The following is a 15,055-nucleotide window of genomic DNA, read 5'->3' on the forward strand; positions in this document are numbered from 1 at the left end:
ATAACTCAGAAGTCATTGAAGGGGGCTGTTCTCAAATACTACCTGCTCTGGTATTTAACATATTGGTGAAGGTAATGTTAGTTGTTTATAATCAAGTTTGAAATGACATTAGGTCTTTGTGGCTTCAATTGTTTATAATAGGTAATTCTTACGTGAAGACATGTTGAATTTTAAATGGATATACACTTATTGTTATCTTTAAGACTACGTTAAGATTTTCAGTCAGGTATCTGGCTTTTTGTAATTTCTGCATATTGATATTATTTTCTTGAAGTTTGTTGCTTGACATTGCTCTGATTTGTGTTTATGTGGCTATTTTCAAAAATGGAAGAGCGTAGCTGTTGAGGACTTTAAAAATAAAATCTATATGTCCCTTATATCATTAGCAAATCATTAATTTAAATTTGAGGGACTCCAGAATGGCAGGTATAAATTAATAACATGTAAATTTCCCAATATCTTATTTTAATTGCAGAAAGAACAATGCCCATAACATGCCTACTTTTTTTTTTTTCAAATATTCTGATAACTTTTCAGCCTGGGGAAAAGAATCATAAAAGATTCCCTTTTTTCCCGATCTTAATCTTACTTTGTCATTGTTGGGCTGATTAACAGTTTATTTTTTTCCTAATAAGATGATTTGCTACCTGATTTCTAGTCCAAATTATACATTATGGATGAAAGCAAATAATTTTGCTTAGAAAACCCTATCTAAGGGGTTTGAACTCAACAATTGCTTTTCTTTGTTTATTTTAGTGTAAAGTATTCCAGCCCTTTCTTTATGATCAGGAAGGGAATTTCTAAGTGTGTCTCTCTGGTTGCTGGATTTGGCTGACTATATAATTTAAACTGCTTAAAGATAAAACAATTGTGCTCTTGTGGACCTGCTTCCTCTTTCTCATGTGCCAGATAGAGTAGTGTTATCATATGAAATAACATAGAAATAGCTGAAATATTTAAAATGGGCTTATATTTCAAAGATAGGTTCTTTAAGTTTTACTAAGAATGAAGGTAATAATAGTGATAATAATTTTTAAAAGTCTCTTTCATAATTCTTACTATGTGCCAGGCACTGTGTTAAATAATGTATACATATTATCTTATTTAATCCTTGGTACGACCTGATAAAGTAGGTACTATTCTTATTTCCATTTTAAAAAGGAGGATATTGAGGCCAAAGAGATTAATAAACTTGCTAAAGTCTAGCAGCTAATGATTATTGGAGCTGGGATTCCAACCTAGCATTCTAGCTCCAGAGCCCAGCGTTCTTAATCTGTATGCCATGCTGCCTTGTTAGAATGTAGTCATTGATTCTGGGTCTTAGGAGTATTGGAAGAGAACTAAAGTCTGAATTTTATCTCAGATCAAAAAGATGACCCTTTGTCCGTAGGTAAGCATGAATTCAGGTATTCTAAATTCATTTGCCTATGATATTTCCTTCCAAAGTAATCACTATATATTTTCATTTTTTATTGAAACCAATGAAACACTAAGATAACCAGAGGAGAAAATGTGTAAGTGCTTTTGCCTGTTCATTACTTAGTGCTTCATAACTAATTTCTTAAGGCAGAACTAGATAGTCCTAGCTTCAATCACTGTGTAGCAAGTAAGTAACAGCTATTTCCCACCTAGTGACAAAAGATGTGGCCATTCACAAGATCCCCTTGGTTGCTTCATGGACCTAATATCTTTATTTAGAATGAAACGTTAAAAATATTGTATAAGGAAAAGAGCTTAGCAAAAACCCTATTTTAAATAATTTTATTTATTCACAAGACATATGCAAAATTTTTCTTCACAAATAATTTAAATGAATTTCTGACACTAAAATATTACCGTATATTAATAAGCATGGCACTAAAATGAAATCAAACAGTTTGCTCAAGTAACTATCTTAATTGCATAGTAATAAAAGCCGAATGAAACCACTTACAAATACTACTTACAAAATAACTACTTATATAGCAATTTGATATTAATCGCAATGAGACAAATTGCTTGAATCCCTGATTGTCCTAAGTACCAATTCTTAAAGTGTGGTCTGAAACCAGCAGCTTTAGTTACAGGGCACTTGTAAGAATGCAGATTCCTGGACCCCTCCCCAGCCTTCCTGAATCCAAAACTTTGGGGGTAAGCTCAAGAATATGTTTTAACAGAGTCTCCTGGGGATTCTGATATATGCTCCAATTTGAGAACAGTGCCCTATACTGTTTGTTTACTTTCACTTAAGTTAAACACTTGGGGTTACAGAAGCAATCTTTATTATAATGTCCTGGGGGTCCTTTCTTTAACTGTGATCTTATTAGATTTAACATATAATAAAATGCAAACTAAAATGGTCTGCAAATCAGTGTTAATAACAAAAAGAACCCAGCCTAATTTATATTAGGAAGGGTTATCATAGGCCTATATATTTTAATGTAGTCTGGATTTTATTCTGCAAACTAATAGGATTTAGGTGACTGATAATTTAAAAGCCAGACTTTTATACTACTCTTATGCTATACTGAAATTTGGCCATTTGTTGTGCATTATCAAGGTCTACCAGGTCCAGAAGGTCCCCGGGGTCTCCCTGGAAATGGAGGTATTAAAGGAGAGAGAGGAAACCCAGGCCAACCTGGGCAACCTGGTTTGCCTGGTTTGAAAGGAGATCAAGGACCACCAGGACTCCAGGTAGGAAATGGGGGTAGATATTTGATGAGAAAGGGGTGTGGGTGTGTGCATTCAAAATGAGAATTCTAAGCTGCATTATTTTTATTAGTATTTACTGGTCAAGGCTGTATATATGGCTCCCTGGTGAATTACGAAGAAAAAAAAAGGCAAGTTTCCTATTTTTTCCGACTAAAGGAACTTTGTTACTGTATAGTTAAGGAGTTCCTCAGAAGATATTTTACCTGGAGTCATTGCTATGTATATTGTTTAGGTTTGAGAAACCTTCTTTCCAGTGAAAGCAAATTCGTAAAAGAAGACACACATATCAGAGCATTGAATGTGGATGAGACCTTTCACAGGGAAGTAATTAGAGTTGAGTGGGGATATTTTAGACTTTGAAATTAGAATTAGGTTCAAATTTCAGCTCCACTTCACACTTCTGCTTTGTGTCTATGAGTAAGGCAGATAGACAGTTTAGGCTTCTGTCTTCACCTTAAAAAAGGAATAATAACATATCCCTACATCTGTACTCATGTACTTTTGCACATTGGTTTGAGTGACCCAGAAAGTCACATGCTTCTTTTTGAATCATTAACGTTTCTTGCATTCATTCAGGAGGATTGTTAGATTTGGCGACCAACACAGTCTGGGCTCAGTCTTTTAACTCACTGGTGGCTGCTTTATAGCAGAAAAAAGAAAAAGGATCTAAAAAAGTAGTCCTTAAAGCTTTCCAGCAACTAGCCTCTTTTCCTCATGCCACCACTTTTCTTCTAGACACATGCTAGAATTAAATTTTAGTCTTCTCTTTATTCATTCTCTACTTAACTCCCTCTTCATTCATTTCCCGTGTTCTTCCAGTTCACATGTCTCTATACTTGATTCAAGACTACTACTGCCTGATACCAAGATTTCATGAATCTAGTATTATCAAGTTCTGTTCATTTTCTTTTGTGTAAATTAGTTCTTATATTTGCATGTTTTTTAATTCTTTTATTGGAAATAACGTTAAACTTACAGAAAAACTCCAAGAATGTTAAAAAAAAACCCTTCATGTATCATTTATTCAGATGGACTGGTTGTTAATGTTTTACCCTGTATGTTGTGTGTGTGTATATATATAAACATTTGAGAATAAGTTGCAACTGTTATGCTTTTTTAGTACTAAATACCTGAGTGCATGCTGATTTTAATATATTCTATTTTTAAAAATAGAATGTTCCTTCTTTTGTCTGCTGTTTCTTCACTCTAGTTATGCATCCCAAGCTAGAATACTACATGAGTGATGTTGTGTCCTCCATCAGATATTTAGGCCCATAATAGCCATCTGCCCTTCATTGGTGATTTTAATTTTGATCATTCCAACAAATTGTTATCTGGTTTCTCCACTGTATGGTTACTATTCTTCTTCTTGTGACTAATAAGCAAAACTATAGGAATGCACATTAAGACCATGCAAATATATTGCTCATCATCAGAATTTACCCATATAGTTAAATCTATTTATGATTTTTGTCTCAACCAACCAATACTAGAATAGTGGCGAATTGATAATTTTTTAACTCTAGCACTACCTCTACATATACCAGTCAGCCCTTTGGTAAGCAAGAGCCTCCCTTCTCTTCCATGTATTGTTTATTTATTATTAGTATGGACTCATAAAGTCTCTTTAATGATTTTTAAGTTTTTTTAAACTGTAATTACCTATTTTCATGCTCAAATTATCCTGGATTTGGAAACTTCTTCAGGCTGGATCCTATGTCTTTCTAACATGCCCTGGTTTTTTTAAGCTGTTTCTTACATGTTGGACTAATATGTACCATGTTTGCCCCTCTTTTATTCCTAATAATAAGAGTTTCATTTTAACACACTTACTCTTCCTTTAGGTACATTCTAGACTTCCTCTCAACTCTTCTTCTTCCCATAGTTTTCCTGGCTCTCAAACCCAATTAAGTAACAGGCCCTGCTATATTTTTTGCTAAGTCTTGCAGACTATCATTTCTGCACTTGCACTTGTGATTCTAACTGAAGCACTTATCACCTCAGTGCTATACTAAAAAAAAAAAAAACCTCTTTGTTAATGATAATAAAATAATAGCTGCCATTTCTTAAGTACACACTACATGCCAATCAGTTTTCTAAGTACTTAATATGAGCTATCTCATTTAATCCTCACAAAACCTCCATGAAGTTGATACTATTATTTTCTCTATGTTAGAGGTGAGAAAACTGTGAATCAAAGGGGTTAAATAATCAACTCAAGGTCACACGGACTAGTAAGAGGCAAAATTGGGATTTGGATCTTGGAAGTTTGACCCTAGAGCCAGTGCTATAAATGAATATGAATACTATATAACCTCACTCTCTCCCCCTCCAATTTTCTTTTCTAAAATCAACAATTTTGTTTATTCAGGGTAATCCTGGTCGGCCAGGTCTCAATGGAATGAAAGGAGATCCTGGTCTCCCGGGTGTTCCAGGATTTCCAGGTATTTGAAGGGATATTTTGAAGTTCCCTTTTATTTTAAACTCCTTTGGGATAAGATACCCATTTTCTGATTTGACTGGGTAAATGCTAGGCCCCTGTCGCTTTTCTGTGCCATTGTATGTACCTTCTTTGCAGGCATGAAGGGACCCAGTGGAATACCTGGTTCAACTGGCCCTGAAGGGGATCCAGGACTTGTTGGCCCCCCAGGTAAGACTTACTCCAGGAGCTAGTTATACCTGATTTTTAAACACATTGAGGAATTTGAATGTTTGCATTCTGTCTTTCAACTAAAATTTTAGAGTCTCAATCCCCAACAACTGAGGGATTGTTCCCTTTATTTACTCATCTCTCAACCTCTCTATTTACTAATGTAAGATTGATACCAGATCTTTTAAGTTTAAGTTGGATACAGGGCTAACAATAATGCTTCACTAAGATTTTTATTGGCCTTTATACTAACCTTCCCGTATTCAGTTGAACAGATCACAAGAGCAAGTCATTTTTAGTTGGAAGTATTTTCAATATGAAAATAGTTCTTTTTGCTGGAGACTTATAGAGGTTTCCTGTAAATTGAAATAGGACAAGTGCTAAATTCCATCACTAGTTCAGTGGGACACTTCACAAGCACAATAAACAAGAAGCGCAAATGATGTTAGAATCAGAATGGACTTGTCCGGAAACAGAATTGTCTTCCCCTGACACAGATTTGTAATGGATTAGACTTTCTAGTAACCAAGTCATACTTCAAAGCTTGAAAATAGGGACAGTAGGCCTAATTTTTCCATTGACCCTAAGGAAATTATTTATTTTTTCAGTCTCCTGGGTGAGATGATAGTTTTCCCAGACACATTTCTGTTGGACATGGCAGTATTTCAACACCTATAACTTGTGTTTTTCACACCAATTTTTATTCTGACCTTAGGACACTTTGGCATCCATTCCTTCTGGCCTTTCTTTTTCCTACCTTCAAACTTGAATATTTTACCTCTTAGGTCCCCCTGGATTACCTGGTCCTTCAGGACAGAGTATTATAATCAAAGGAGATGTTGGTCCACCAGGGATCCCAGGCCAGCCTGGATTAAAAGGTCTACCAGGACTACCAGGACCTCAAGGCTTACCAGGTACCTTTGCAGATCATCTTACTAAGCTTTATCTATTTGAGAACATTTCCCTAGTTCTCCTGTTACTTGCCAGAATTCATTTCTGAGGAGTCTCAACAGCTCGTAGAATAGCAGACTGCCACAGGTCCCATCTCCTGTTTTCTTGAAAATGTTCATTTCTCATGCCCTAATCTTATCCTTTACCCCAAGTCTGACGGCTCCTAGCCAGTTCTTCTGGCTATTCTAATTTGAACGATTGGGTTAATGTTGTTACAAATTTTGTGAAGAAATGAAAATGCATTCAAGATCTCGTGCTTTCTCTGTTCCAACCACCAGAAGGATACAAAGCTAATTTGGTGGACTGTCACTTCCCCACTGTGAGACCTCATGATTTTTAAACTAAATCCTGTCTAGTTGGCCATTTGACTCTATGCTTGCAGCCAACTCTGATTATAAAACAAAGCTAGAAACTAACTTCAGTCTTTCTCACTTATTAAGTGATTGGTTGTCAATCTTTCCATAATCTAAATGAACCAGGCAGTAACAACTCCCACCTGTGGTGGGACAGATAACAAAGTCAGGCCTTGTACTCCTATTTTGTTCTGAGGCAAAGACACAACTGCCATACTATGGGAATCTCTGCAGAGAAAAATCGATCATTTAAAACTAAAGCTAAATCCTTGTCTGCTTCGTTTGTCCCAGGCTTGAGCTATTCCTTCATGTATCTGGATTGAAGACAAGACCAGATTATGAATTTAGTGACACTGAAGGACCTTAAGTTTCCTGTATCTGTCTGGATATGGAATTACACCCATATTTGAAGACCTGTTTTCTTCCCCTATAGGTCCAATTGGCCCTCCAGGAGATCCTGGACGCAATGGACTCCCAGGCTTTGATGGTGCAGGAGGGCGCAAAGGAGACCCAGGTCTGCCAGGCCAGCCAGGTGAGACAAGTAGAATAATGCTGCCAATAGCATTCTCAAGTCTGAGACACTTGTACATGTATGGTGTCCAATTGGAGCTGTGAGAGTTTTCTCTTGAGAGAGTGTACCTACCTGCTGACTCTGTTGCTGGGGTAAAAGAGGATAGCACATACAAGGAGATTTTCCAGTATAAGAAAAGCATAGAAAGCTTGTGTGTGTGTGTGTGTGTGTGTGTTTAGAGCACTGGAAAACCCAGCTCTTCCTCAAAAGTTTTTCCAGGCACTCCCTGTACTTAACCTGTTCTGATCTTTTTCAGTGTATTGATTTAAATCCCATGACCATCTTGAAACTATTGTGAATCCTTCCATGTTTGAAAATATGACAACACAATTTAATTTCCCCCATAAAATTCAGTAAATGTAGTTGTAGAGTTTGTAAAGTTTAAACTGATCCCCATAGAGCTTTGAGAGTCATAGTGGTATACTGAGATGACAAATTAATACTCAGATTTTTTCGTTCATTGATGAATAGGTGCTCCTGATAATGTTGACTCTGGTATCCACTAGATTTCCAATATGTTCTCCAGCTACTTCGTAGAATAATTTGAGTCACCTTGCAATAAAAAATCCAGGCAGAGGAAGTGAATAGACACTTTTCCAAACTAGACATATAGATGGCCAACAGACACGTGAAAAGATGCTCAATATCACTAATCATCAGGGAAATGCAAATCAAAATGACAATGATATATCATCTTATACTCATCCCATCAAAAGACAGGAAATAACGGGTGTTGACAAGGACATGGAGAAAAAGGAACCCTCATGTACTGTTTGTGGGAATATAAATTGGTGCAGCCATTGTGGAAAACAGTATAGAGGTTCCTCAAAAAATTAAAAATAGAATTACCACAATGATCCAGTAATTCTACTACTGGGTATTTACCCCCAAAAAACTCAAAAACGCTAATTCAAAAAGATACACCCACCCCTCTGTTTATTGTAGCATTATTTACAATAGCCAAGATATGGAAGCAGCCCAGCTTTCCACTGATAGATGAACAGATATATATATCTGTGATACACAGACACACACACACACACACACACACACACAAAGGAATATTACTCAGCCATAAGAAAGAATGAGATCTTGTCATTTACAACAACATGGATGGACCTAGAGTGTATAATACTAAATGAAATAACTCAGAGAAAGAGAAATACCATATGAGTTCACTCATATGTGGAATTCAATAGACAAATGAACAAAGGAAAAAAAAGAGACAAACAAAAAACTAGACTCTTGAATACAGAGAACAAACTGGTGATTGCCAAAGGGGAGGTGGATTGGGGGTGGGTGAAATAGATAGAGGGGATTGAAAGTACTCACTTATCATGACGAACAATGATTAATGTATTAAATTGTTGGATTACTGTATTGTACACCTGAAACTAATATAATACTGTTTGTTAACTATACTTCAATAAAAAAATTAAAATTAAAAAAACACACTCGTAAGATTGCTAAAACAGAAATAAATGATAATAAACTAAATAGATTTTTAATATGTGTTAGCAACTCTAGACAATATAAATATAACTCTGAATAATATAAACATAAAGAATATTTATTGGCAAAAAATATGAGTGGCAGCAAGACAGAGTGGTAATACCTATGGTCTTCCTGGAACCAATACCCTGCCATTTCATTAACTGCATACAGGAAAGAAACAAGTTAGTATCATCACGTGTGGGCATTGCTGTGAAGGTTCCCCAAAGTGAAAATGTGTATACACAGTGGCAAAATGCCTGTGTGTAAAGAGAAATTTAAAATAAGCTCAAATCAAGAGGCTAGAGAAAGGGAATCAGTGGCAAATTGAAAATAGACATTTTGAAAAGACTGCTTTAGAGTGCCCTGCCTATTCTCTAAACAAAAAGGTATGCCGGAGAATAATTCCCCAGATTCAAAGGAAAATGTTTTTCAGCACTGAAACTGGCAGACTGATGGCAACCACACCCTTCCTTTCTCGTTGATGAACAAAACAGCAAACTGAAATTTCGTCCTGGAGTTTGGACTCCTGTAGTAGAGCAAGAGACCAGATAACACACAGGCTTCCTGAATAAGCATCACTTCTTCCCATCTGATGTTCTGTCACCCAGTACTTATTTAATGCCTTATGTTGTCAACCAATTCCATTAGGAAAAAAAATATATGTTTAAATCTCTTTAAGAGCAGGGACCATATTTTATTTATCTCCAAATACATGATATCTAACAATGCCTTTATAGACACTCTATAAATATTGACTAAATTAATGAATCAAATGAGGTCATAATGTTTTGTCAATAGCCATAATAGTGGATCAGAGCTTACTTAAATTCTGTATACTGATGATTCCATGGAAATAGGTACCCGTGGTTTGGATGGTCCCCCTGGACCAGATGGATTGCAGGGTCCCCCAGGCCCCCCAGGAACCTCCTCTATTGCCCATGGATTCCTCATCACACGTCACAGCCAGACAACAGACGCACCACAATGCCCACATGGAACTGTCCAGATTTATGAAGGCTTTTCTCTCCTGTATGTTCAAGGAAATAAAAGAGCTCATGGTCAAGACTTGGGTGAGATCATTGGCATTTTAGTTTTTTACTGTGCATTGTGTTTTGTTTTGAAAATCCTGTTGGGTTCTAGAGTAGCTTTGGACAAAATGTATCTCTCTATTCTCTTGGGGATTCCGAATTGAAGACCATGTCAAGGGCAGCTGAATATATTCACTGTAAGTTTTAAATAAGTAATATTTTACTTTAAAAGCATTAGTTAGCTAGTGTAAGGTACAATTCTTGGCCTAAAGCAGCATATTTGGGGAAGGGCCACATGTACTTTTAGCTTAGTTATTAAGGACATAGATTCTCTGGGCTCTATACAGTCTAGCAGCTACTTGAGAGGGCAGTGTTCACAACTCAGAGGAGATAGTTTCTTTTTCTCTGACACTGGTCTTCATCAAGTTGAAAGATAAATTCTGAAGAGAATCTTGGTTTTAAAATCAAAGAAAATAAGGTCATTTCTTAATGATGCTAGTTTATAGTTCCTAAAATAAGTGCTTTAGCTTTGTAAAGTATTACCAGAGTTGATTAAAACTACACAAAGCACTATATTTGTATATAAAATCCACTTCATTTAGTGGGTTCCTGTGCATCTTCTCTATACTGTAATAGGCAGTTTGGTTGATGGAATGAGGCTGGACTGAATGGATGACTCTCAAGACCTCTTTAAATCCTTAATTTTGTGGAATTTTGACTTTGCATTTTGAGGCCCCATTGTTTGACCTGCAGCTGCCAATTTTAGAGATCATTATCCCCTTTGCCTCCAAAGGACATCTAAGAAGATAGTCTGAGCTCCAAGTTTCTGGGGTCTCATGTTAGGAAGCCTCCTGAGGTCTCTAGCTAGACTATTCTGTGAAAACAGTTCTGCAGCAATAGAGACCTCTACTCACTGTGTTCCTAGGACACGTGGCCACACCTGCCAGGCAGTGCTGGCCCACCAGAGCAAGCATATCCACTTACATGGAAACCAAGGTCATTTTATGAAGGTCATTTTATGAAGCCAAATAAAGTAGGAGTTTGCCCACCAACTTTATTCTCCTACTTCTACTTTTCTTGGTCTCCTTTTCATCTTTTCTCTTTTATTTGCCTTTCCTTTTTATACTTTTTTATGTAACATCTTCTTTTTCTAATTTCATAATTGAAAAATCTTCATTGTGAAAATATCCTTACCTTTTACATAAATTTCTCTAGGCTTCCTACCTTTTACATAAATTTCTCTAGTCTTCCTCCCATAAAATTCTTCTCCTTTTAGTCCATCTTTTCTTCACTATCAGCATCTTAACTTATATCCATAATTAAGCCTGTAAACTTCAGATTGCTCTCTTGTCAAGTCGAGGATACATTAGAAGGCTTTGAGAACCATGAAATTCAAAAATATAATTCAAACTGAAAATGGAATCTGCTATCCAGCATGTCACTGTAACTTTTCAAAATGCATGTATTTGGTCAAGCAAGGGCTGTCATAATGTGCATTCAGACTTGGAGGCTACAGACTGGCCCTGGCTCAGGTGCAGTTTAGGCCTCAGATGTGGGAAGGCCATGATATAAGGCCCAAGATGCTAAGGGTGATCCCATATTGCAGAGTCTCTTCCATGGCTCACACAAGGATCAAACTGGAGAAAGCTTGATCCAAAGAATGGAGGCAGATGTAGGTTTGATTTAAAGAAACAGTCACCTGATCACATAAATGCAGTCTATGTTGGATTAGTGAAAGGATTATGGTGTGTAAAAATAGATGGTGGCGGTAACAGATTGAATACTAAAACTGTTCTGTATGAAGCAAAAAAAATACTAAGAACCATTAGTCTATTAAAGCCTTATAATAGTAAGAATATGGAGGCATTGAGAATTCATGAGATTTTTCTTCAAAATTTTCTTTGAAAATTTGGAGACTACACAGAATTCTGCATCATTTTGGGCAGCCTAAAGCACAAATGCAACCGAATATCCCTGTCTCATCATTGTGGGCCTTCCTTTTATGTACCTCTTCCATTTCATTTCTTTCTAAGACCAGGGATATTTCCAGTTCTGTCCTCAATTAGGCAGTAATATGAGTTTTATTTTTTAAATACTTTATAAATAAAAAGCACTTGGATTTCCATTCTTCAATTTGATTTTCACAATTATGATCAAGAAAGATATAGGACAAGTATCATTTTCTTCTATTTTATATGCAAAAATAGAGTATCATATGGAAGAGATGAATCACTGGGTTCTACTCCTGAAGCCAACACTACATTGTATGTTAATTAACTTGGATTTAAATAAATAATAAAGCATATTTAATTGGGAAAAAAGTTTATATACTTTAAAAAATGCTTATTGTTAGGTTTCAAAACATTATATTGGATACAGTTAAAAGCATGATAAAAAGTTTGTTTTTAAATTTTTTTTTAACATTTATTTATTTTTGGGACAGAGAGAGACAGAGCATGAACGGGGGAGGGGCAGAGAGAGAGGGAGACACAGAATCGGAAGCAGGCTCCAGGCTCTGAGCCATCAGCCCAGAGCCCGACGCGGGGCTTGAACTCACGGACCGCGAGATCGTGACCTGAGCTGAAGTCGGACGCTTAACCGACTGAGCCACCCAGGCGCCCCAAAAGTTTGTTTTTAAATATAAATATTCACAAAACACTATACATGACAGCTGGTAACATTTGAAATATGGTTTGCAAAGTCCCAGACTCCAGATCATAAAGTATAGAAAAGTGGTTTTAGAGCCAAGAGACAATAACCAATATCTTAATAACTGGCATAGTATCAATTTAAAATTCTGATGAAAAAATTTATATTTAAACTTAAAAATGTGTGAGGGGATACATAGTTTTTCATCATTCTTTGGTGAATAAAAGAAAAATGGTCTAATCACTGGTAGAAATAACCTCTATTGCCCTTACCAGTTCTGAAATTTTTTTCGTCTCACATCCTTCCTTTCTCTTTTATTTTTTTTCCTTTTTATTATTCACCTCCAAACCTGTTCATGGTTCATATAGGCCAGCACTACAGTTGTCCCTAGGCTGAAAGAGATTGCAAAAACAAACAAGATAACATACTGGGGATGTCTTGGAGGGAGAGAGGGTGTCCTGGAGGGAAGTACTAATAAGATATTATAGGAAATCAGTGTGCTCTTCACTTGTTTGCAATAGATTACTCAATATTCTCCATGAGACACCATTGTTATAAATGTATCACCAGCATAAAAATGGCATTGGAGAATATATAATGAATCGCAACAACAAATACCTATATAAATTATAAGATGTCTCCTGATTTTAGAAATGTTACAAATGTAAGTAAGTGTGCATCTTATAATTGAAGAACTAAAGTATATTTATTATCTAAGAAGTGTGGGCAAGTTTCTCTTTGAAAGGTTTCTTGTTTGGGTTTCAAAAGAAACTAAAGTATCATCATAGTATAGTCCTTCATCCTTTTCTCCCCAATTCTTCCTAGGGACGGCTGGCAGCTGCCTTCGTCGCTTCAGTACCATGCCTTTCATGTTCTGCAACATCAATAATGTTTGCAACTTTGCTTCAAGAAATGACTATTCTTACTGGCTGTCCACCCCAGAGCCCATGCCAATGAGCATGGAACCCCTGAAGGGCCGGAGCATCCAGCCATTCATTAGTCGGTGAGATACTGGTATAGCTTTGACTTTTACCAATCCCCAGTTAATGTAGCTAGTCAGAAATGAATCTAAAGCTAAGAATTTCATCATATTCTTCCCAGGTTAGGTCAGACAGAAGTGCCTTTATAGTATTCAATTTGGTATTTAGTTTAAGCCATATTAATTGGGGGTTCACTTTTGACCAAACCCTATGATAGAAATAGTGTAATATGCAATGAAATCAGACTAATCATTAGGCAAATATATGTAAATTAATTTAATATATATCAAGCTTGGCTAAGTGCTACAGTAGATCTAATAAAATGTTATGAAAGCATAAGGAAAAGAATGTTTAATTTTAACTGAATAAATTTAGGATGACTATATGGAAGAAATGTATTTTAACCTGGTTAGTACTTAAGGATGGGAAGGACTTGAGACACAGGTAGCTATAAGGGGAGGGGCATACTAGGCAGAGAACATGGGAATGGGTAGTAGATTGATGTATCTAGAATATAATTTGTAAAGGCTGCATAGGAAGAAGAGATTGGAAAGTTAGCTTGGACCCAGATTGCAGAAGACTTTCATGAAACATCTGATTTTATTTTGGAATTTATCTGGTATATAATGGGGAGCCTAAAAGCTTTTGAGGTACATTTCACGGAAAATTACAGAACCATTGGAAATGTAACATGGATTACAGAGGGGATAGTCCTAAAACAGACCAGTTAGTTTGAAGGTATTGCTATAGTCCTGGTAGGAATGGAGTGGAACTGTCAGTGGGGAATATGTATCACTTTAATAGAATAGATAGGTTTTGGCAGTTGATTAGTTATGGGAGGGAGGAAGTGATAGCTGAGGTTTAGAGCATGAATAACTAACAGGAGAGTGGTACCATTAATGAAATTTTTCTAGAGTTTTGCCACAATAGAACTCTAGTTTAACTCAATCTTCTAGGCTTATGAGATACTGCCATTTTTTTATTCTGATCATGACCCAACTGACTTAGGTGTCCACTAACCATCGTTAGTGGACATGACTAGTCTAGTTTCTAGAATGAATCATTGCAAAGTCTAGTTTCTTTGACATTGAATATAAAGGTTAAACCTAGTTCAGCTTCTCTTAGTAGCAAATTCACAGTGCTGTTTTTAATACAGTTGCCCAGATTTGCGGGGAATTTATTCTTTGTGATTTTTGTTAGCCCCAACTCTTGGGAGTAAAAAGTCCTTTAGGGTGTACCCTATTTTGTAGATAAACTTCACCAAATTGGTTCAGTCATATGTCAGAAGGTCCCTTCATGCTTTTTATTAAAGATTTGGTAGACTCAGCTATATTTACTTTGTTGCTGCTTTACTTGATTTTATAGATTTTAAGCCACATTTCCACGTGCCTGGGTAGCTGCCCAGCATTCTGGAAATGCTGTTTTTCTCTCAATATTGCCAAATGGTTAATAAATATCTTTTGGAACAAGAATAGTGGGTGGGGATTGAGAAAGTGTCTGTTTCTTGTCTTTTCCAGCTCACCAGGCATTGTTCTTACCACAGTTTCAGCATTACTAAATGTCTACCCTCAGTTGGGCACTTTGACAGCAAGTAGTGTGTACAGCAATTACGGCATTGAGCGTAGCAAGTATGAATACAAATTTAGGGCAGAATGGAAAATGAAAGTGCTCTAGCAGGGGTTGTGTAG

At 36.4% G+C, this 15,055-nt stretch overlaps 1 protein-coding gene across 6 annotated transcripts in view; it reads left to right on the plus strand.

Annotated features, from left to right (window-relative positions):
- The window catches only part of COL4A5 (collagen type IV alpha 5 chain), a 247,300-nt gene that overhangs the window by 229,256 nt on the left and 2,989 nt on the right, over nucleotides 1-15,055 (plus strand). For 4 of the 6 annotated variants that reach the window (XM_045472946.1, XM_045472948.1, XM_045472947.1 and 1 more), the window contains 7 exons: nucleotides 2,540-2,673; nucleotides 5,063-5,135; nucleotides 5,270-5,341; nucleotides 6,127-6,255; nucleotides 7,079-7,177; nucleotides 9,568-9,780; nucleotides 13,213-13,390. In XM_045472946.1, coding sequence (XP_045328902.1) covers nucleotides 2,540-2,673; nucleotides 5,063-5,135; nucleotides 5,270-5,341; nucleotides 6,127-6,255; nucleotides 7,079-7,177; nucleotides 9,568-9,780; nucleotides 13,213-13,390 — 898 coding nt within the window. Of the gene's footprint in view, nucleotides 1-2,539; nucleotides 2,674-5,062; nucleotides 5,136-5,269; nucleotides 5,342-6,126; nucleotides 6,256-7,078; nucleotides 7,178-9,567; nucleotides 9,781-12,181; nucleotides 12,240-13,212; nucleotides 13,391-15,055 lie in introns of those variants that run through there. The other 2 variants (XM_045472952.1, XM_045472951.1) reach the window with 2 other exon arrangements.

This window comes from Leopardus geoffroyi, chromosome X (assembly GCF_018350155.1).
Source record: "Leopardus geoffroyi isolate Oge1 chromosome X, O.geoffroyi_Oge1_pat1.0, whole genome shotgun sequence".
NCBI classification, from domain to species: domain Eukaryota; kingdom Metazoa; phylum Chordata; class Mammalia; order Carnivora; family Felidae; genus Leopardus; species Leopardus geoffroyi.